This window comes from Aethalodelphis obliquidens, unplaced genomic scaffold (assembly GCF_003676395.1).
Source record: "Aethalodelphis obliquidens isolate GAN/ISIS:26980383/991018 unplaced genomic scaffold, ASM367639v1 scaffold10, whole genome shotgun sequence".
Lineage (NCBI taxonomy): Eukaryota > Metazoa > Chordata > Mammalia > Artiodactyla > Delphinidae > Aethalodelphis > Aethalodelphis obliquidens.
In genome coordinates this window covers 12,637,887-12,662,144 of record NW_020837954.1, presented here as the reverse complement: position 1 = coordinate 12,662,144, position 24,258 = coordinate 12,637,887, and the positions used below count along the sequence as shown (strand labels likewise).

General features: G+C 35.6%; 1 protein-coding gene across 5 annotated transcripts in view; it reads left to right on the top strand.

Moving 5' to 3' along the window:
- Positions 1-3,982: 3,982 nt before the first annotated feature.
- MBIP (MAP3K12 binding inhibitory protein 1) overlaps positions 3,983-24,258 on the top strand; it is a 35,759-nt gene continuing 15,483 nt past the window's right edge. For 2 of the 5 annotated variants that reach the window (XM_027111088.1, XM_027111087.1), the window contains exons 1-8: positions 3,983-4,188; positions 7,828-7,947; positions 9,679-9,903; positions 9,992-10,088; positions 12,577-12,642; positions 12,883-13,035; positions 16,827-16,924; positions 22,852-22,890. In XM_027111088.1, coding sequence (XP_026966889.1) covers positions 4,060-4,188; positions 7,828-7,947; positions 9,679-9,903; positions 9,992-10,088; positions 12,577-12,642; positions 12,883-13,035; positions 16,827-16,924; positions 22,852-22,890 — 927 coding nt within the window. In that variant the 5' untranslated portion in view covers positions 3,983-4,059. The remainder of the gene's footprint in view (positions 4,189-7,827; positions 7,948-9,678; positions 9,904-9,991; positions 10,089-12,576; positions 12,643-12,882; positions 13,036-16,826; positions 16,925-22,851; positions 22,891-24,258) is intronic. The other 3 variants (XM_027111089.1, XM_027111091.1, XM_027111090.1) reach the window with 3 other exon arrangements.

Below are 24,258 nucleotides of genomic sequence, written 5' to 3'. Positions count from 1 at the left end.
GCCACTAAATTTCAGGGTAATTTGTTACACAGCAGTATATAATATATAATATATACACAGCAGTATATAATATTGGAGTTCTCTGGGTTTCCTGGATCTGTGTTTGATGCTTTCACTATATTTGGAAATTTCTCAGTCATCATCTTTTGAAATGTTTCTTCTGCCCCAATTTTTCTCTATTCTCCTTTAGAGGTTCCAATTATATGTATATTAGACTACATTATATTGTTCTACAGTGGTTGGATGCTTTATTTTCAGTTTTAAAAACTTGCAAAATCAGCCTCATCATGCCCCCCCCCCTTAAGTCACCAATCCAATTTGAGCAGCAGCCCCTTCTCTAAGGGACTCCATGTTCCTCTAAGCTCCTGAATTTTAATAATTCCAAACTCTTCCCTTTGTTCCCGCAGCCCTAGAGGGGTTAGCTGCTTCCTGAATTTGCTAACACTGTGATAGATTATTGTTTTCTTGTTATCTCTTCAGTTAATTAACAACTTATCATAAGTAATAATTTATTTTAAATTTTTCTCTGTTCAAGTAACAGGTATGTTTTCTAAACCTTGAATGAATCACAAATCAGTATGGGAAGTCCCAATAAACCAATCCTCAAAGCTGGGATTTTGAAACTGGTTTATTGTGTCCTTGGACTTGATTGTAGTACTGAGCTCCTTGCTAATAGAAAGTGGAATGTTGTGATCCGTTGCACGACATGGCAACACAATTAGTCAGTTTTACTCCAACTTCTTTGATTGTGGAAACTTCTGTTGGAAGAAGCATCTTACAGAACTGGTATTCAGCAGAGCAAACTTTGGGAAATGCTGGCTTCACCATACTTCTCTATCCAATGATCCTCCCTAAACACATCACTGCATGTTCAAGTTCCTGCTCCTGTTTTATCTTAATTAAGAATTTGTACTCATCATTTGAGCCTCAAAATCAATGTTTTACATCAAGTGTTTAGAGCTTTTCCTGACACTGAATCCAAACACCTCCCCAAAGGAACTAATAGGTTGTATTGCTTTATACATATCTCTAATATGATCATTGTCACATTATATCATAGATGTTTGTTTACATATATGCCTCACCCATGAGAACTGGAGCTTTTTGAGAAATATCCTTGCCTGATTCATCTTTGTACCTTCAACATGGTCAGAGTGTCTGGCATATAGTAGGTACAATTAATTTGTATGGATATCATTCGTGAGAAGGTTATGGAGACTAGCTGTATTTATTCATTAAGAAAAATTTGAGCACTTTGAATTTGCTGTTCCAGAGGAGAATAAATGGACATACTGCATTATTTGAAATGAATTGTTTGTAGCATTCTTACTACATGTTACAATTTCCCCTCAAGTGTAGGAACTTCTTTTTTATTTTCCATTTTACAAATCTGTTCGACTTAGGCAAATAAATTCAGCTCCACAAGCATATACTGAGCAATTACTCTGTGCCAGAAACTATGCTAAGCCTTAAGTATACAAACATGATACATATAAATTCTCATAGCTCAGTGGGGAGACAGATTCGTAGTCAAGTAAATTTCAGTATCAATGTGATAAGTACAATAATGGAAGCATATATGAGTTGTAGGAGTTGTTTAGCGGAGAAGATAAGGTCTTTATGACAAGGAGTATGAGGAAAAACTTCCCAGAGATTTCTGAACTGGAGTTTTTGAAGGAGGAATAGGAGTTTTCCAATCGGATAGGAGGCAGGGGCACAAATAAAAACATGGAGGCAAAAAAATAGTAAAGCTTTCAAGAAGTAAAAGCAGTTTTGAGAGCATTAAGCACCAGATGGTTTGTGGCAGAAAATGAGGCTGGAAATTTAGGCAAAGGCCAGATCATGAGAAGAGCCTTAGATGCCATTCTAAGGAACTTGGGCTTATCCATCAGGTGATGGGGAGCCAGAGAAGGCAAATTAAACTTTTCCTTTTCTACATTAGAAAAAAGGTGTATTATACCATCTATTGAGCACGTATATCTCAGGCACTTTGCTGGGCACTGGTTTATTTAATAGGGCTGTACCTTTAAAGCTCTTCATAAAGGACATTTTTGTTGATAAGGTAGATAGCCTAGATTTCATTTATCCTCCCAAGTGATTCTTAGGATGAATTTTCAGGACAGTTTTTCTAATTCTGTTGCTAATGCCAAGACCAACAGTTTGAATTATTTCCACCAGGCAGAAGATTTTTCAGCAACCCACTTTATAAACTGTAATTAGTTTTCTATAAAGGGTAAATTATTTCCTTTACTCTCTAAATTTCAGAGCTTTCATCATATTTTTCTTACACATTATTTTCTATATGTTTCTATATAAAGTTAGCCCAAGGAAATCCACATCTTTTCAGCCTACAAACTCTTCTATTTAAATAAGTTCCAAAATGAAGGTAATAGGCATCAGGAAGGAGTAAGAAAAGTCCCTGGAAAGAAGAAATAATGCACAAAAGAGTTAAATTGCAAGTATTAGCTAAGTAAGCAATACTATAAGTGGAAGTCTGCATATTGAAACAGAATCTCATAGAGAATTTATATAGAGATCAAATGGCCATCAATTAATTCTATATTAGATGTTCAAGGGAACAAGTAAAACTTGAAATTTCAAAATCAGTGATGGCAAAGGAAAGAATGATCAGTACCTTATTAAAGATGGTATTCTTATAATATACAAAGCAAGTTCCCAAATGTGTCTCATACCACTGGCCTGAATATTTGAAAAAAAAAACAAAAACAAACCTCACACCTAGGTGAAAACAAATAATCTGAAACTAGTTGCTAATATGTTACAAAACAAAAACTTTTAGTTACCCCATTAGAATTATTCTCTAACAAGAGAACCAGAGGCAAAGAAAATTGCTAACATTGCAAAGAATCATGAATTTAGGTTAAATATGGGAGGAGTGGCTTGAAGGAGAAGGTTGCTCAATTTGGGATTAGATATTGTGAAATCTTTCTATGGACATCTCTAGACATAGGCTGGATTATAAACTGTATATCCTGCTGTGAACAAGGGAGCAGACAAGATTACTCAAGATCCTGTCGCCTGGTGATCTTTGGAAATGAAAGCCTAATTAACAGGCTCCCTAGAGGCAGGTCAAAGGCGTTCTTTTATCCCTACTGCCCTTAATCCCAGTTCCTTGATGCCTTATTCCTCCCCCTTTCATTCAGCGTACTCTAAAACTGAATACACATTGTGCAAGTTTCCACCTCTGCTTCTTTTACTGTAAGAGCATTAGACGACTGGAATTAAGAATTTTAAATCCCTCATCTCTAAACTGATGATATTTATTTTTTTCAAGTGTTTTGGAATAAAGTTTAACACTAAAAACTTTCTAAACTTTTCAATTGCACAACAAAATTTTTAATGTTAGACTCTGTAATACTACAAAGTCTTTCAAATATCTTTTACCAAAGTTATCTGATAAGTAATACTTTGTCAAATTTCAATTCGGATTGATCTCTAATTTCAAAGATTGTGTTGCATGCGATTGCTTACTTAGTTAAATTCCTGTTAGAATCATATTGACAGTGTTTCCCTTCTTTGAAACAGTTTTAGGATGAGCGTCTCTACCGTAGTACGCAGGGAATAGCAACTGATTTACGAGTTTTTAAACTTGACAGAATTATTTTGCAGATTTAAAGTAATTAATATCATTCCCTTGATGGTAAATGAGGCATAAAAGTTTTTTCTTGTTTTATATCCTCTTCCTCGCATGAAAAATTAGTTATGATAACTAATTTATGTTAAATTAGCGATGTTAACTAACTAATGAGGGTTCAAGAAGCTAACCCTCATTAGATAACGACTCCAATCATTATCTGAAATACTGTAGCTAGCCTCACGCAGGTTCGCAGTCATCCGCTCAGGGTCCTCTGCGGAACCTTGTAGCTGCACCTGATTGGTGCACGTGCTTGTCAGTCACATAGAGGGGGCGGGTGCTCAAAGTCCCGCTCTAAAAGAGACGCAGTGCTTTTACATCATCGCGCAGCGACCAAAGCAGGGGAGGGTGGGGTGGGTTGTGAGGGCTTTTCGGTGCTGGCGGGGGCGGCCTACGAAAGTGTCATGGCTACTGCCGCTGAGCTTAGTCGCCCGACCATCGGTGACAGGAGCCTAGAGCGGAGCTGCAGCCCCAACCTCTCCCAAGAGGTGGTCTGCGAAGTCTTTCGCTCCTTGCATACCTTGGCTGGACAAGTGAGTGGTGGTCTGTGGGAGAAGGGGTCTGGGAACCGTCTAGCCCCTCCCCCCTTTTTTCCTCGAGCGGAGGCAGGGGGCAGCGGAGGCCTGCGGGGTGTGGGACCCGGCGCGAGTAGCCGAGGCCGGGGGAGGAGCTCGGGCCCAGCCGTCTGTGGTCTGAGTGAGGATGGCCGCGCGGGCTAGTTCACGGCCGGTTGCAGGCTAGATTTCCTTGCAACTCTTCTCCCCAAGAGTGAGTGAGGCTAGTGTAAGTGAAAACCCGGCTCGGAGATGAACAGGCTTGGAGAGAATGGATGCGGAGAAGCTTCTCTGAGGGTTTGGGAGGCGTCTGGCGCTCAGGCTCCTTTTACTTCCAGTTCATTCATTATAGAAATTGATAGGTTAGTACGGCCTGCGATTTCTGGAAAAGCTGTCTCTCCGCCTTTTTTGGGTGATTTCCTCTTATGAGTCACTTGCTTTTGTTTATTTCTTTTTTCCTTCTGGCCGTTGCTTGCATCTCTTCCCCTTTAAAACGGGGAGGAAGAGAAAAGGAATTAATCTAAACTACCCATAGCGTAAAGTTGGCTGAGTTATCCATGGTCGATACTGCTTGTATCACAACTGTTGTTTAGTAATTTAGCTATTAACTAGTTTAACTGGCTGATAAATAGCTTTTGTAGAAATGTCATAATAAAATCGGGTTTAAATAAAGGTACTCCTTACACTCAAGTCACTATTTCGTTTCATGATGTAAAGTGCAAAGCAAATTTTAAATGAGAAACAACTTGAAAATATGTTTGTCTGCTTTTAAAAAACAGATGTTTTTAATCTTAAGGCGGAATTAGGCATTTATGTTGAAGATAATGGTAACTTCCTTTATGAAAATAGAGCGTTTGATTTGTGAAAATTATTTTTAAAAGCCTTGGGTGAATGGAGAATCGGTCTCTTAAAACGTTATTTAAATATTTTTTAAAATCCTAATATTTGTTCTAACTTAAAAAGAGCATTACTCTAAGTTAAACCTTCATATTGGTTTAATAGAACGATTATTAATAGAGTCGGCTAAAAGTTTTAAACTCACTTGTTTGTCAAGGACTTAAACTTTTTTTTAAGACTTGGGGACACATTATTTCAGTCCCAAGACTCAAGACCTGTAAATGGTTTAAAAGTTTGAGAACTTTCTATGGCGTGGACATTGGAACTTTAAGTTTTTTTTTTAATATCCTAATATCAGGATGAAAAAAGTTTATACTCACCTATAGTTTACGCAAGTTTTTTTCCCCCCACTGATGAGATACTTTTTAAAAATAACATTCAGAAATAAAACATTTCTTTTGAAATAGTTTGTATACTGAATTTTTAAAACTCATTAAAAAATTTTAAACATTCAGATATTCTGTAGGTAAAAGTAGAGATGTGATTAAAATTTACTTATGTCACCTGTCAAAAATGTTTAGAGTGAATATTTGGTGAGTTTTCATGACAGAGTGAAAGGACCATTTATACAAGTGTCAGAAAATAAGATCATCTCATCAATTAAATGCTAGCCAACTTGGTAATACTCTCTGTATTTCGAGATGTATTGTTTAAAGAATTAAAGCCCGAGTACTATACTTATAAAATTGCCCTTGGTGGAAATCACTATTTCCTTTCAAAACCAGTTTAAGGAATTTTTTAAAATGTATGTTGTAAAATGCCTACTTTATTTTGTATAGTATCGTGTTATTAGCTCTCCTCAATAGGAAACAAAGTTGAATGTTTAAAAAGTATTTTTTATCTCAGATTTCCAATTTTCTAATTTTAACTTTATTGCTTACCTCTGGTTGGTCCATTTTACCAAGCTGAAGAAATATTTATTGTTAGCTTGGATTTTCATATTAATTTAATAAAGTTTTTACTGAAATACATATTTTAAATAGGCCATATTAATGGCAGACTAATACATTTTTGAGTGAATGGTTTACAAGTTCTACAGTGTAAAAATGCATAGAATTCATATTACTAACAGGGAATTTGTTGAATAATCGTTGGATGTATTGGGATAGTTTTAAAGTTAATTTGTGACATTATTATGTGATTTTCTTAAAAGACCAAATATCTTTAACTGCACTTGAAAGCTTACATAATTTTGCTGAATTGAAATGAGAATATGATCCAAACATTAAATTTAATTTCTATAAGTTATTATTTTCTCTAGAAAATTTGATGCTTTGCTTTGGTTGAGGATTTGCCTGCATTATCCCCAAACTGTATTCATAAATTTGTTATAATAAACTATAGATCCCTTGAGAACTGTAAAAGTATAGTAATAGTTTACTTCTGTGCATAAGTTGTTGTCTAAGGAAATCTTTATAGGCATTAAATAATGTAAATTAAGATTAATGTGGTTATCTTAATATAAAACCTTAGTTAAAATAATGTAAACTAATTTTTGCCAGTGCAGCCTACACAAAACTTATTTCTTTACACTTGTCTAATATGGACTTTAAATATTTCTGGTCAAAGGGTGGTAAACTTCTGTCATGTAGCGTTCATTCATATAGTGCCTTTTTTGGGAACTTTGGATCTTTTCGGTTCTATGTACATCGGTTTATATTTTTGTTTTATTACAATCACAATTTATAAGATCTGTATTTGAACTAATGTAACAGTTGTCTTTGTTTTGTAGAAAACATGACTAATTTTAAATAAATGCTTTTTGAAAAAATAATAGTTAACTTGATTCTGCGATGTAGTATATCCTTATAAACACGTGTCCTTAGAAAAGTTTACGGTGATTCACTTTTATTCACTCGAAAGACTAGAGATGGAGGCTTTCCCTCTAAAATCTTCACTCATTTTGATATTAATTTTATATTCAGGTTCTTGGTAGTTTTCTGTATATACTATTATTCTAATAGGTCACGGATAGCCAATTTATAAGAAATTTTCATACAATGAGCCCTCATACTTTACTAGAAAATACTGTTTAGCAGTAAGTCTGGCCTTTCCATCCAGTCTCTGGCCATTTATTTCACTATTGTGGAAAAGTATTTGTTTCTCAATTTCAGATTTCCGCAGCTAAATAATAGTTTAATTTTTATTTGAAGTAGATAAACACATTGCCATGTATCACTAGACTTTATAATATGTGTGAATATAAATATATGAATTGATTTTTAAATTATTTTTAAAATTGGTTAAAATTGAAAACAATAAAAATGTGATTCAGAAGACATCAGAGGAATGATATGTTTGTTATGTATTTATGTGCATATTTAACAAAAAGAAATGTGTATATCAGAACTTTCATAAAGGTACCTGCCCCCACTGTTTAATGCTCTGAGCTAGAAGCAGTAGGATTCTGAGTAGGACAAGACTATTTTCACCCCTATCCAAAGTTTTTTAGATAATGAATTATCGAAAAAGATGGTCCCGTTACACAGACCCAAGAATAGAATTAGAGTGAGGTGTCATTCTATTTTTTTATGAAAATTTCACGTTTTTTGGCTTTTTAAAGTGGTAACTAGGTGTAGAGCATTTTTATGTATGATTGAAAACTTGAGAACTTTGAGCTAAATGGTGTGTTATTCTATAGAAATCTTATTTTTGGACAATCCCATGTGTACAGCTTAATCCTGTAATTTTTTGTGATGTTGCTGGTTTGCCCCTTTGAAGCTTAACATCAGAGATGATGTGGTGAAAATTACAATCGATTGGAACAAGCTCCAGAGCCTCTCGGCATTCCAGCCTGCTTTGCTCTTTAGTGCACTTGAACAACACGTTTTATATTTACAGGTAAATTTCGTGTTAAAAATGTTAACTCGATATTGAGACTAGAAATTAATTGTAGTTAAATTGTAAGCTGTAGTATTTGTTAGCTCTATCTTAACACTGTATTAATAGTGGTATTAATAAAAGGTTACTTTGGCCAGATTGGATCTAAATCTGTTAATTTACATAGTGATCAGGACAATTACAGGAATATAGCCCAATAGGCTGATGTGGATGTGAAGATTGAAAATGCAGTTCTATTCAATTCTAGACTTGCACTGAAAATTCAATACAGTTGCATCTATGGTAGGTTATAATTAAGCAATAAGACACGGCAGGTGTGTGTCATGCTATGATAATGATTCCATGCCTTGGGTGAGTTTGGAGGCTCATGGAGTGCTTTCAGTGGTTCAAGAAGTGGCATTATCCCAGCATGACACATCCTGGAGTGTCTATTGCAATTAAACAGTTTCAGCATAGTTTTTAAAAAGAAAGTAATTTCTGTGACATTAATGTCTCATATTAGTAAGTAGCCAGTCACTATTTTATCATCTTTTTCTTGAGTTTGAAATAATTCATCCTTTATATTAAGTCAACACTGAATTGTTAATTTATAATAGTATTGTTATATTTTTTAGTATTTCAGTTCAATAACTGAACAGTATTATGACCTTGCTAGTTTCCAATTGAACATCTTTGCAGTTACAATTGATGCGAGTTTGCAGTTTATCTCTAATCAAAGTATAAAATATGAAGTGTCGAAAAGTTTACTTCTGTTAAGATGTTACAAGGATTCAGAAGAGTATTTGGTATAGCAAATAATGGAAGCAAAATTGTAGGTATGAAATAATTGGAACACTGACAAGTGTTGGTGTGTTTTGATTAATGGAGTAGACATTTAATTTTCAGTCCTCTATTCAGTGACTTTATGGGAAATTTTAACTCTGTTTCATGTTAAAAGTAATAGTTAACCCTAGTTTTAAAGGGTGGAAGCAATGAGCTATAGGACTCAATTGAGGCCTAATTGTGGATGGGTCTGGGCGGGGGGAATGGGTAGTATAATTTACATTATACAACAGGGTTTTTTCCCCCTCTAGTATGGTGATAGGCATCTACCTCTTTTCAGCTATGGCTCTTGTTCGTTTTCTTTTTAAAAATTTAATTTCATGACCCAAGAAGATATCTTGCCATGTCAGGAGAAGCTTGAGTGTTCACTCAGCGTAACACCTATATATTTCATGTCTATGCTGTCTCATTTACTTCGGCCAACTGCAGTTTCAAGTGGAGAATCTCCAGTGATATAGTGATAATACAGGGCTTTGCTGAGTGAGAGCACTGGCTCTCGTGTTAAGGAGGAAAAATACTAAGCCTTAGTATTCTGAGGAGGCATTTGAATGACATGTTAATTAAGTGGCATTGGTGCCAGAGGCTGAGGCTTTGATTTGGCACAAAATAAAAGATGAGTGACAGAATGATTCCCTCAAAGAAAATTTTAAATTTCCTCAGGTTTTTTTTCTTCTTTTCTTTCCTTTTTTTTTTTTTAAACAGATTTATAGCAAATGATATTGGTCACAATAGCAGAGGACAGCACAAACACTTACATGTGCTCAGATCTATGTATGATGTGCCAACCTTTTAAATTTAGTTAATTGATATTGAATATTGCCTTTACTTAGCAGAAATTTATATAAATATGGTAAATATGTGATTAATTTTGATCAGTTTGAACCTCAGCAGATGGAATTGTGTTCTCAGCCTTTTTTAGCAAAACTTCAGCCTCTGATTAAAGAGGAGAATACAACTGTTGTTGAAGAAATAGGAAAAACAGAAACAGGGAACAAGAATGAAGTAAATGCCAAATTTCCCATTGGCGACCTACAGGAGGAAGAAAAGCACAAAGATTGTGATTTGGGAGATGTGAAAAAGACACAGATCCATTTTGATCCAGAAGTAGTTCAAATAAAGGCTGGAAAAGCAGAAGTAAGAAGTTGGGTTTTGGGGGGTGGGTGGAGTATTTTTTTTAATCTTACTGTGTTTGAATTAAGACACACATGCTTATTGTTTGTAGATTGACAGACGAATATCTGCATTTATTGAAAGAAAGCAAGCTGAAATCAATGAAAACAACGTCAGGGAATTTTGCAATGTTATTGATTGTAATCAAGGTAACTACCTAGAAGAAGTTAATTTTTGTAGGATTTTAATGATCTTTCATTTGTTTTTTAAAATGAATAACATTAAGAACACAGTTTTTAATTATTTCACAGGTTTATTTGGAAACTAAGACAGCAGTATTTCCTTCTGTTTAATAATACAAAATGGTTTTCATCTTGGTTATCCAAAAATCAAATAAATGCTAACGTAAAAAGGCAAATGTTTACCACAGGTGTAAAGATTGTTTTAAAGTTCCTTCAGGAAATGAAGATAAAGTGTGGGTGGTAGGGTGTCTCAGTCTCACTAGTAAGAAGGTCTAAGCTATATAAATTTCAAGTCTCTAAAGGTATTTATGAAATTATGATATTAATACATGAAGTGAACTTAGTAAAGTTAATACTCCTCAAGAGGGAGCAGTTTTCTCACTACTCCTTAGCTGTTTGAAATGTTTTATGTCATGATAAAACCAATTTGTCAACAAGACTATGGTGTCTTATGCTTTTTTCCTTTCTCTCATAGTGCATACATTTGCTGTTTTTCATCAGATTCTCCTTTCCTCTCCACATGATTTTATAGTATATTTACAGATCTGCAGGTATGCTGCAGAATACAAAATTGCAAAGCACTAGCATAGATCATAGTCAGGCATCATAGTAATAATCAGAACAAGTAGTTCTTAGAAAAAATTATGGAGAAGAGTTCCTAATTGGAATGAACATTTTTCTTGTTGCCTCTAATATCTTGTGGCTAATTATTATGAACACAATTTTCAGATGAACCTAGAATTGACTCGTATCACATTGGTACACTGATTCTCTTAATAATGAAATAATACAGGCTCAAGGTGGGTCCTAAATGCAGCCTTTTCTACTATTAACATTATACATACGTATCTCTAGATTTGGTATACTTTACTGTTAGCTTTTCAGAACAGGTTCAGCAGTGGCAAAATCTCAGGTACTACAATCCAACTGCAAGCTACCCATGAGAAAGCGTTTGTTGAAGGAGCAAGCACATGTATCACTAATGTTATTCCTCTGTTCTCCCTGCTAACTCTATTATTATAAACCACCAGGGGATAGAAATTGACAAGAATTGAAATGCTCAGCAGGATTCCTTAGCCCATTCAATCCCTTGCTGGCTCCAAACAGTGTTGGGAAGAATTGCTGTGGAGAGTGACTAGCACTTATACATTCACTATCTTCACACCATGCTGAATTTTTCTCTAATGGGTCAGTTAATCTATATATTTGGAATATAGTTCTGGAATGGATGATAGCTTCTTTTTTTAACCCTTAGCCCCATGAAATGGTAGAAAGAGAATGGAGAGGTGATGGCCATTTAAACATATTTTCAGGTGTTTCAAAAAGAAAAGAAAAAGAAAATGACTCTAGTATCTATATATAAAAGATAGGTGGGTTTGGAATTTTATTCACAGTTTGATGTGTCAGCAGAACTATCTTAAGGAAACTTAGACTGAAAAAAATCAGATGTATTGTAACGTGTTAGTGTGTTCCTTTTAATACCTCTCAATTGACCAAAATATAAACAATGGGTTTTTTAAAAAATCAAATTCCCTAGGGAAAAAAAGAATTTTCCTTCATTATCTTTTACCATCCATTTTTATTACAAAATAATTAAGGGGAGTCTTTTAGGAAATTTACTGCAATGCATGGTTTTACTTAATGTCATTTTAAAGATTATTTTATAATATTTGAATTGTTTATATATTATGTTAATATCATTCCAACTTTCTCCCTTGGTTTATGATTTATTTGTTGATATATAACTTGAAAGAAACTATACTTTTCAGCTTAGAAAAAATTTGGAACAAAATTTCACATGGTATCATTTTTAAAATTGCGTTTTTTGAAAGGGGCAGTCTGGAAAGAGATAGATAGCTTTTGTGATTAGGGATTTTTTTTAGATGAGCACTGGAAATCTAGGAAAAGTATAAAAGTATGTGTTGTAGGTTTCAAGGTCTTTTTTGTGTGGCGTTCTGAAATAAAAATGTGTTAAAGGCATAATACTTTATATTACATGTTTAGTGAACACGTAATCATGTGAACATATGATCAGTAATATCAAAAATGCTGTATTTTTTAAAAAGATATTTTAGTAAAAATACTGAGTTTTGTTTATTTCTATGTCTCTTTAGCTTAGAAATTTTAACTCTCTATAATATATAAATTATTTTCTCCAAAGGCCCAGATGGTTTTTAGGGATATTGGTATTCATTAAAAATTAAATTATGCCACCAAATGTTGAGGACTTTTCTATATATAAATCTGGAAATAGGTAACATTAGATATAAGTTTTAGAGAGTAAAGATCACTAAATTTTATCCTGTGCATGATAGTAATTTAATTACTGTTATTTAAAATGATATTCTCTGATTATGAGTAATATGTTAATATGCATTACTGAAGGGTTATCAAAATATCATACATTTGAAGTTAAGAATATATTTAAACTTATACTCATCTGAATTCTCCTTAGAAAATAGTTGTGCGAGAACCGATGCCGTTTTTACTCCTTACCCTGGGTTTAAAAGTCATGTAAAAGGTAAGTATACATTATATAATATCTTCATCACTGTCAGAAACTTATTCTAGATTATAAGCGAAATGGAATAGAAATCACTTTCCTATCTAAATTTTATTTAGTTTAAAACAAATCAAAAACTCTTGCCTTTCTTTGTACTTGGGTTTGTGGTTATGAAAAGAACATCAAATACTGTTAAGGAGAGAGACTTTCTGATTTTTGAAATGTAAATTTAATAGGCTCAAAAGTTTCTTAATTTAGTTTCTAGAGTTGTGAATACATATGGACCACAGACTAGACCTGAAGGAATTCAAGGGTCAGGTCATAAACCTAACAGCATGCTCCGCGATTGTGGTAATCAGGCTGTAGAAGAACGACTACAAAACATTGAGGCTCACTTGCGATTGCAGACAGGTAAGCAGAGTGCTGGGCAGTGTTCTGTAATGTATCTTTGCAAGTGGTTAAAGAAATTCCGATTCACTAGTCACCAGGTTTTCATTGAGCAGCTGTCATGTACGAAAAACATTGTTCTGATTGGTACAAAAATGAAGAAAGCATAGTCCCTGCTTTCAAGGAATTTACAGTTCATGTGTTTACGCCCTTCTTCCTCCTCTTACACTTCTCAACAATATCCTGACTCTCTCAGTTTATTAAAGTCATAGCTGAAAACTAATGTAGTTTTTTTCCTGCCATTAACTTCATAACCATGACCATCTCTCACTCGTATCCCCCACTGTGCTGGTAAAAAGTATTAATAAGTGTAACCCTAGCTCTTTAAGATCTTCCAGTGAGGATAAGCATATAAATAAATAAGTGCCATTGGGGACTAACATTTATTAAGTGACTGACTAAATCCTAAGTGCCAGTCACTCTGAAAGTATTATACATATATCAACTCACTATTTAACAGCACCCTTGTGAGATGTTGGTGCTGTAATCATTGTCAGATAAAGGAACTGAAGTTTTCAGAGCAGCATGCCCAAGGTGGTAAGTGGCAACTAGAAATCAAACTTAGATCTTAACTGGCTGCAAAGCCTCAGTCTCCCTCCCGATTTAGTCACCAGATCCTGTTGATTCTATCTTCTAAATATCTGCAAAAAGCACAGAGGCATAAAATATGGTTCAGGGAATTTCTGAGTCCAGTCTATCTGGTGTATTTGTGGATGAAGGGAGAAGATGATAAGAGAATGAGTAAATCTTTGAGGATAGTAAGAGATTAGCATTAAAATTAACTCTCTTTCTCAGAACTAGATGCATTTACAATACAAACTGTATAACAGGATTGACTGGTTTATTAAATCTAATAGTGTCAAGTAGTTAATTTTGAAAAGTATCTGTTGAATGCCTACTATACACCAAGCACTGTTTTAGACAGGAGGGACACTGAGATGTAGTCACAGTTTCTGGCGTCAAGGACTTTATAATCTGTTTGGGAGAAAGATTAATAGCAAAGGGGGATGTTAAAGGGGCTGTGAGGGAAGGGTATGGTGGGGCACAAGGAGCCTCCATGTGAAGAGATTCAGGCAGTGCTTTGTTGACCCAGGGAAGCTTGAAATGGTTCTTGAAAGGTAGGGAGGTGAGGCAGAGGATGTCTAGGTAAAGGGAGCAGCAAGAGCAAAGTCAGGTGAGTAAGTTATTCATTTTACTTTATTCGAAAGCAAGAACAACCAAGATCCTAAACTTTAAAAATTCTCAAAACAATCCCCCCATATTTCTAGAGTTTTTATATTTAACAAGTTGATACTTTTGATATGAAAATTTATCCATATTCTTTAATTGCATAACGATTGTTTAATCATGTATTTGTTCATTCAGTAAATATTGAGCACCTGTTCAGTCTATGCACTGATGCTTCCTAGGTTTGTGTAGTGTACAACCTGCACAGCCATACCCAATGAACAAAACATAAAATTCTGCCCTCTAAGAGCTTACATTAGAGTGGAGAAACAGGCCATAAATAAGCAAAATACACAGAATGTTGGGGTAGTAATGGTTTGGAGAAAAATAAGGGAAAAAAGATAGGGAGGGAGTGCTAGGTAGGGGGAAGTGGTAGTACTGGTATTTTTTAAAGTGTGGTCAGAGAAGGCCTTACCGATATGGTAACTTTTGAGCCAAGACCTGAAGTTGGCAAGTGCAAGCCTTGTGAATACAGAGGTAGAGAGAATCACAAGTGCTAAAGTTGTAAGAGTACTTGGCCTAGTTGAATAACAGAAAAATGGCTGAAATGGTATGAATGTGGGGAGAATGTCCAAATTGTATAGGATCTTGTAGACTATTGTAAAGGCTTTGGTTTTTAATCTGAGTGAAATGTGAAGGTGTTGGAAGGTTTTGAGCAGAGAACTAACACTATATGAATTGCATTTTAAAAGGGTTGCTGGGCTTCCCTGGTGGCGCAGTGGTTGAGAGTCCGCCTGCTGATGCAGGCGACGTGGGGACGTGGGTTCGTGCCCCGGTCCGGGAAGATCCCATATGCCGCGGAGCGGCTGGGCCCGTGAGCCATGGCCGCTGAGCCTGCGCGTCCAGAGCCTGTGCTCCGCAACGGGAGAGGCCATGATAGTGAGAGGCCCGCGTAACGCAAAAAAAAAAAAAAAAAAAAAAAAGGGTTGCTGGCAGCTGTGTTGCGAACAGACTTTATGTGTGCAAGGCAGAAACAAGAAGACCAGTTTGGAGGTTGTGATAATCCAGGGAGAGGTGATGGTGGTCTAGACCAGAATGTTTACATTGGAGGTGCTAAGAAATGGAAGGATTTGGGATATAATCATAATCTTGAAATTTGAGTAACCTTAATTTTACCATACCCCTGCCTAGAAAGTTTGTTAGTTAAGAATTATGGTATTTTAAAGGAACCTCCGTACTGTTCTCCATAGTGGCTGTATCAATTTACATTCCCACCAACAGTGCAAGAGGGTTCCCTTTTCTCCACACCCTCTCCAGCATTTATTGTTTGTAGATTTTTTGATGATGGCCATTCTGACTGGTGTGAGGTGATACCTCATTGCAGTTTTGATTTGCATTTCTCTAAAGATTAGTGATGTTGAGCATCCTTTCTACCATATGACCCAGCAATCCCACTACTGGGCATAAACCCTGAGAAAACCATAATTCAAAAAGAGATATGTACCACAATGTTCATGGCAGCACTATTTACAATAGCCAGGACATGGAAGCAACCTAAGTGTTCATCGACAGATGAATGGATAAAGAAAATGTGGCACATATATACAATGGAATATTAGCCATAAAAAGAAATGAAATTGAGTTATTTGTAGTGAGGTGGATGGACCTAGAGTCTGTCATACAGAGTGAAGTAAGTCAGAAAGAGAAATACAAATACTGTATGCTAACACATATATACGGAATCTAAAAAAAAAAAATGGTTCTGATGAACCTAGGGGCAGGACAGGAATAAAACGCAGACATAGAGAATGGACTTGAGGACACGGAGAGGGGGAAGGGTAAGCTGGGACGAAGTGAGAGAGTGGCATGGACTTATATACACTACCAAATGTGAAATGGATAGCTATTGGGAAGCAGCCACAGAGCGCAGGGAGATGAGCTCGGTGCTTTGTGTCCACCTGGAGGGGTGGGATAGGGAGGGTGGGAGGGAGACGCAAGAGGGAGGAGATATGGGGATATATGTATACGTATAGGTGATTCATTTTGTTATACAGCAGAAACTAACACAACATTTTAAAGCAGTTATACTCCAATAAAGATGTTAAAAAAAATTATGGTAAAGCTCCTTTTAAATGGTCTTCTGGGTTAAAGGAGAAAATATGGCATGTAAGGAGAAGTATAAATTGAAGAAAACGATATGACATATTACAGCCACTGAATTGAATTGTCAGTTGTCACTATGCATTTTCCTCCTAAACAACTGTCAGAGTCTGTCAGAGATACAAGTTGTTCTATACAGGAACTATTCAATGTCTTGTAAAATGAATTTAACATAAAACAAAATGCCTAGCAACATAGGAAGCATAAATGGGGCTTGGGGAGAAGTGTAGTATAATAATATATCCCATAGAGTATATTATGAAAATGTTTGCTAAAGATTTCATTCTGTCTTACTCTTGTTAACTTATTTTAAGTTTAAATAATTCCCATTCTTTTGCATAAGTGTCTTTGAATGGTATTTTAAGAATAAAAATTGTAAGAAGAAAGAATTATCCATAGTATCTCAGAATTTTTTTTAATGTATTTAGGTGGTCCGGTGCCAAGAGACATTTATCAGAGAATTAAAAAACTTGAGGACAGAATCCTTGAATTGGAAGGCATTTCTCCTGAATATTTTCAATCTGTAGTAAGTATAAGTGTCTGTAAGAAATAAATGTTATTTTAGGATTCATTATCACATAATTCACTCATCGATCTGCTGTGTGCAAAACACTGTTTTAATAGTTCAGTGATGAATGAACGTAGTTCTGAGTAAAGAGTTACCTCGTTCTTTAAAGATTGTGATTTTGAATATTGTATTAGAGACTCAATTTTTTTTAAAGGGTTACTTTTATGGTACATTACCCAAATTCTCAAACTTAAGCCATTTTTGTGGCATAATAAATCAGCCTGAATAGTGGTGAGTCCTGTCACTCTGAACTTTCTATCTTGTAAAACAAAGACTCCCTCTGAAACCTTGTTCTCTGTTGTCCCTTCTGTCTCTCTAATCTCTCACTCTCTACAGACTCCTTCCCTTAGCTCATACACGTTTACATTTCTCCCCCATACGAAACAAACACACACCTCAATCTGCCACCCTACCTTTTTCTTTACCCTAACCACTAGACTTTCTGAAAGACTAGTCTATATTTGTTTAATTTCTCAATTCTAGCATTTATTTATTCATTCATTCTTATCCCTTTTACCAAGGACAGTAGAAAACAATTTGTGCTGATAAGCATCTTCTTTGTCATATCAGCATGTTTCAGACCAGCCATTCTGAGCTCCTTGTGTTAATTTCCTCAGTCTTCTGGGGTGATTGTACATAACAACTGCCTTTTCTGGGGCTTAGTGTTTGTTTGTTTTAAAGCAATGCCATATTAGAAAGAACTAAAGTAAAAGTGAACAAAATTTTAAAATTTACTAAATTTTTAATAAAATTTACTGAAACTCCTGTTTCTGAAATATTATGTAAGATAGCTCAGTTAGCATGGATCATTATAAGTCACTGGTGAAAGTGCGCTTAGAATTATTTTAGGAATAACAGCAATCTTTCCAGTTTCAAATTGGTATTAGAGTAAGGTACAAAGGTAGGAATATTTCCAGATGAAGAAGGCAAGTTGAATAACCAAAGTGAGTAGTGAATCTTAAAGCTCAATAATTTAGAGACGTTTAGTGATTTACTTCCCTCAAATATAAAATGATGTCTATTAAAGTACTGAGGGCTGAAGCAAGGGTTAAATGAGATAATACCAGTCAAGCACCTAGGCTGCTGTCTAGCACATGATAAAACCTCAGTAAATATTGGCATTTATTTAATTTTAGAAACAATCTATGAAGTAGCTGTATAAACATGGATAAGTCATACAATTACAATATATCCTTAATTTTAGAATACTTGTTGGTTGTTTTACATAATTACAAAGGTCTTTCCACTTTTAGAATTATTCATAGTATCTTCCTAGAAAACTTCATAGAGATTGTATGCCTTTTCCTACAACAATATACCATAAGTTTTTCCCATTCAAGCTGCCTTCATTAAGAAATCCCTAGGCAGGTTATTTTTTCTCGTTCAATTTCATACCTTGTTAATATAATTCTTGTTAACAGTAGAACTGATCTTATAAGAGAGTATCGTAGTATTAGATGCCTCAAGTGAGATCTTGCCCCATCATTTATCTTTTCTCTCTGATTCTGATTTTAAAAGCTTAACATACACCTATTACTAAATTTAGTTAACAAAAGAACAAGCCCTTTAAATCATAATCTTATTTTGGGGGATCCATTTTACACAGGATAGAATGTTTAGAATGTTTGATTAAGGAGGTAGAAGTAGATTGTAGAGGACCTTAAATGCTGTCCCCAGAAGTTTAAAGTTTAAATGCTATTGAAATCATTTGAGCAGGGAAGGGACTTGTGCAAGTGATATCTAGAAGATTTATCTATTACTGTTCTGGGAAATATGAAAAGGGAGAGACTGAAAATAAGGAGACAGTATTATACTAGTTTAGATGTGAACTGAGATCCTGAAACAAGGACATGAGAGTGAGAATAGAAAGGATTAGTGCCATAGACAGTAGGAAAGAAAGGTTGGCAAATATTGATAATTGATTGAATATGGAAAGAGACATGGAGCAAGAATGAGTCCAGTTTCTGGTTGGAAAAATGATACCATCATTGGTAGAAATAAAATCTGGAGAGAGATATTTTTGGGTGAAATGTGAACTTAGAGTCATAGCAGGCTATGCAGACAGAAATATCGGGTAAGCTTTTCAAAATGTAGGACTTACACTTGAGATAGTTGGGAGAGACAGTGTAGAGGTGAGAACATAGAATTGGTAAGAACACTGAGACTTTCAGAGGCCTAAGGTCTGAAACTTACTTCAGGGGCAGGAAGTGTGATAAATGTAAACAGGATTGGCATGGATGTGTTGGGTTGTCATATCTGTAATAAAACTAGTGCTTTAAAAGAATAGTTCCAAATATATTAAACAATCTATATTTGATTAGAAGGATCACTTCTGGATTAGTATCGGAAATGACATACACAAATTAATACTGAGCAACAAGCACAAAACACTGACAATGGTTTAAACATTCAGATTGACTCTGTCCTTAAGGCCTATGAATATGTATGGTACATATTCAGACCCAAAGGCAAAGATTTCATACCCACCCTTCCATAACAGATGAATGTGCCATCTCTAGGAGCTGCGCTTCTTGCTCAGAATGGAGCCAGCTCTAGGATTGTCCTTGCGTGTGAGAGGAGATGAACACACACCCTGCAGACGACATAGTGCATTATTCACCGCTCTTACCTTCCTCTTGCTGGGAGTACACGCATGGCAATTGCATAGTTTTACGTATCTATTCCTCAGAAGTCTACGGAAAAGACTAGATATGTAGCTTCTAAAGTTAGAAAGTAAGGGGAGATTGAGCCTATTAAATTTCCTAAGGATTGAACTTTTGTTAGAAATTGAATTTATGAAAAGTTTTTAACTGAAATGTGTCTAATCCAGGTTCACATGTAGATGAGTTCTAAACACAGTTGGATAGAGATTATCTTGGGTAACCTTGAAGCACAGCATATGAAAAGAGAAACATTAACAGAGAAAAGATATAAATTGTATTTTGTTCCTAAAAAAAACCTAGATTATGTAAAGTTCTTTTCATTTATGAAACAGACATAAAATTCAAAAAAAAGTTAATGTATGTAAAGCACGAATTACAACAAAGTTAGTATTTGTTGCACGTTTTAAGATCTTTACCCATCACATTCAACATGGAAAAATTTGAATGTGGTAATGTTTTAAAAATTTTAAGGGCATTGCTTAACATACCATTTAAAAGATACAATTTTATGAGTATTTCCAGAGAATTACTTACTGATTTTAAATTATGATCCTTGAAAACAGTAAGTGTAATGTTCTTCACAGGTATATTTCCACAGCACTTTGTTCATTTTATAGCACTTATGACTTATATGTTTACACATCTATTTTTCACACTATGTTTTCAGCCTCTGAAGGGCAGGAACTGTGTCTTGTTCATCTTTGAACACAGAGTGTAGTAGGCATGGAATAAATGTGCGAATGAATGGATAGGACCTGGCTGATAGTTAATTATTGGACTTTTAAAGTATGTTAACTTTGTTCGAAAGCACTGACTAGGTGGAATCTTAACTCTAGTCTGTAATGGTTAAGTCCCGGTTCTAAAGGGAAGCGTGGGAAGAAGGAGCCCTGAAGGCCACGTCAACTTCATGCATGCAGGCCGTTTATACGTGAAGGTCATGGTGGGCCTGTAGCGTGAGGTGAACAAGTGGGTCTGGCTGGAAAATTAAATTGCAAACACATTTTGGAGGGCCTTGAAGGTCACGTTAACCTGTTTGTAATTCCAGTGTCATTGGGGCACAGTTAAGTCTTTGCGAAAGAAACATAGAATGGGTTTCTGTCTGGTGACATTGTGAAGTTGTGAGTTGGAGAGAGTTCGGAGTCAAAGAAAGTAGTTTAGGAAACATGTCATTGTCCATACCAGAGAGAAATGAAGGTCTGAATCAGGGCAGTGGGACTAGAAGGGAAGAAACATTTAAGGCACTCCATCTGTAACCCTTAGCAATTGGTTACCCTTTAAAACTGATTAGAAGTAAGGAAGGGGGTTGGTCATGAAAAAGGCCTCCTTACCACTGAGTTTTCTTAGAGCATGGGTTTTCTGAACCTCATGTATGTGTTTAATCACCTTCTCTTTGGGACACAGGCATTATAAATGTAGCTATAAATTACCTGCTAACTTAAAATAGTGGGAGAGTAGAGACAATTTTTAATTACTCTGTCCAGCTGTTTAGTGTGTTGTGCTCTCAAATATTTTCTCTCAGGTACCAAGACTTGTTAAAATTTCTGCCTTTTAAATTGAGATTTCCTTGTACCCAAACAGAATAAATGTTAAAGCTGGTCCAGTGTATCCACAACAGATATGTTTCTAAGTGTTCAGCGTGTTGAAATAGTCTGCTCAGACCTAAAATAAGCCCCCAAAGGCCGCATTGTACTGTTTTTAAGTCAGTGAACCACTGATGTCCTTGTTCTGATACTTTTCACTTTGGTTTCATGATATATTAATAATCTGATTGCTCAATGACATGGAAACTGTCCATATTTTACAGATTAAGCTGTTAGGAAAACAAGGGGAAGTATATTTTCATCAGGGTGTAAAAAACTACCTTGTGGGAAGGTAGGCGACTGAGTAATGACCAAATTAAACATTAAGCCCTTACCTGCCCATAGGCCCCACCACAGGTATCCAGCTCAGTTTGGCACAGGAAGGAGTATGTTTATATAGGCACTTTCTTCCCCATATTTAATAATTCCAACACTTAACTGATTTCCCACTTATTATAAACTACTGATAAGAGGCATACCTCAGTATTCTTTGAAAATAGCTTTTGACACAAAGGAAAATCAGGATTTTTACTTTCTCTTGTAAATCACAGTGGTCACAAATGTTCAAGAGAAAATTTTGCCACCTATGTTGACAGTTTCTTTGTCAGATGTACTGATATACTAATTTGCCATTCAAGAGCTTGTGGTTCTGTGAAACTAAGAACAAAGTCTAGAAATAATTCATTAGGTCAGGGTTTAAAAAACACACAGCAGTGTGTTGGTGAGAATGTTATCAGCTTCAAGTAATAGAAGTTTATACTCAAACTGGTTCTAACAGTATGGAAATAATCTTATAAAATGTGAAGTTCAGCAGAATGCAGTCTTCAGGGTAAATTAATTTACTGGGCTAAATCATGATTGTCAAAGAACTGAGCTCTTTCCCCTCTCAGCTCTGCTTGGTGTTGGCTCTTTCCCCAGGCAGATGGCAAGATAGCTACAGTGCTTTCTGGTGTCCTAACCAGATAACAGCAGTGTCCAGAAGAACTGCCTCCTTTGAGGGCTTTCTCTTAGAAGTGAGGAAGTTTCTTCCAGAAGTTCTCCCCCTAATCCCCAGCTGACTCTCCTTAATTATTGGCCAGAATTGGGCCCATACCCATTTTGGTCACTGACAAGACCAGTGGGGTGGAATCAGTATTCCTCTGAATCACATAGAGGAACAGTAGACAGCTGCTCACTTAGACAACCACAGTGTCCCTTATAGTCAATCAAGGGTGTGTGTGTATGTGTGTGTTTTCACCCCTTTGCCTGGTATTCTAAATTCTGTTTCCCTCTGTCTATTGCTGCTTCACTTGTTCAATATCCTGGATAGAAATGTTAAAGAAAGGAAACTAAGTAGGAAATCCACAGAGCACCTCTTTCCACAATCACTCAGCCTCATTAGAAGCTGGGAATTAATGGGAAAGTGTGTGTAGTCAGGGACAAGCATGTTGCTGTGATGTTACTATTATATACTTTTAATACCATCTCTGGAGGGTAACTTCCAAAGTAGAAAAAGGCAGATATTAGTTACAGATAGTGCTAGGTGAGTTTGTGGGCTTTATTTCTGCCAGGGTTCTCCTTATTTTGTTCACTATTCTATAATGGAAAATTGTTTAGATTTTCTAAGCATTGATTACTTATTATTTTTTTACTTTTAATCTAGAACTTTTCTGGAAAAAGAAGAAAAGTTCAACCACCTCAAGTAAGTTACTACATTTTTATTTTGTTTCTGAAATAGTTTGATTGGTTTTATACCTTTCTTATTAATAAAAGTTTCTACTGTGGTTGTGGACTTGTTTGTGGATTTAAGGACTGAAAAAAAAAAGAGGAACATAAATTAATGTGTTGAATTAGAGAAATAATTTTAAGCGTGTGGAATGACTCAGATGGGCCAAATAAGTATTAAAATCTATCCAGATGTTAATTGTAGAAGAAAATATCAGTTACAAAATGCTGAAAAATAATAAATGCTCAAGTAATTTAAATCTCATCCCTTCCCTTCTGCCCCATTTTTTGATTGGGATGTTTTTTGCTGTTGAGTTGTGAGAGCCGTTTATATATTTTGAATATTAATCCCTTATCAGTCATATCATTTGCAAATATTTTCTCCCATTCAGTAGGTCTTTTTATTTAGTTGATGGTTTCCTTTCCTGTGCAAAAGCTTTTAAGTTTAATAGAGCCTTATTTGTTTATTTTTGCTTTTATTTCCTTTGTTTTAGGAGACAGATCCAAAAAATTATTGCTATGATTTATATCAGAATGTTCCACCTATGTTTTCCTCTAAAAGTTGTATGGTTTCCAGTCTTACATTTAGGTCTTTAATACATTTGGAGTTTATTTTTGTATATGGTGTTAGAGAATGTCCTAATTTCATTCTTTTACATGTATCTGTCCAATTTTCCCAGCACTACTTATCAAAGAGGCTGTCTTTTCTCCATTGTATAATCTTGCCTCCTTTGTTGTAGATTAATTGACCATAGGTGTGTGGGTTTATTTCTGGGCTTTCTATTCTGTTCCACTGATCTACGTGTCTGTTTTTTGCGCCAGTACTATACTGTTTTTTTTTTTTTTTTTTTTGGTGGTACGCGGGCCTCTCACTGTTGTGGCCTCTCCTGTTGCGGAGCACAGGCTCCGGGCGCGCAAGCTCAGCGGCCATGGCTCACGAGCCCAGCTGCTCCGCGGCATGTGGGATCTTCCCAGACCGGGGCACGAGCCCGTGTCCCCTGCATCGGCAGGCGGACTCTCAACCACTGCGCCACCAGGGAAGCCCTATACTGTTTTGATTACTGTAGCTTTGTAGTACAGTCTGAAGTCATAGAGCCTGATTTCTCCAGCTCTGTTGTTTGGCTGTTCAGTCTTTTGTGGTTTCATACAAATTTTAAGATTATTCGTTTTAGTTCTGTGAAAAATGCCATTGGTATTTTGATAGGGATTGCACTGAATCTGTAGATTGCCTTGTAATATGGTCTTTTTAACAATATTAATTCTTTTAATCCATGAACATGGTATATCTTTCCATCTATGTTGTTTTCAGTTCCTTTCATCAGTGTCTTATAGTTTTCTTAAGTAC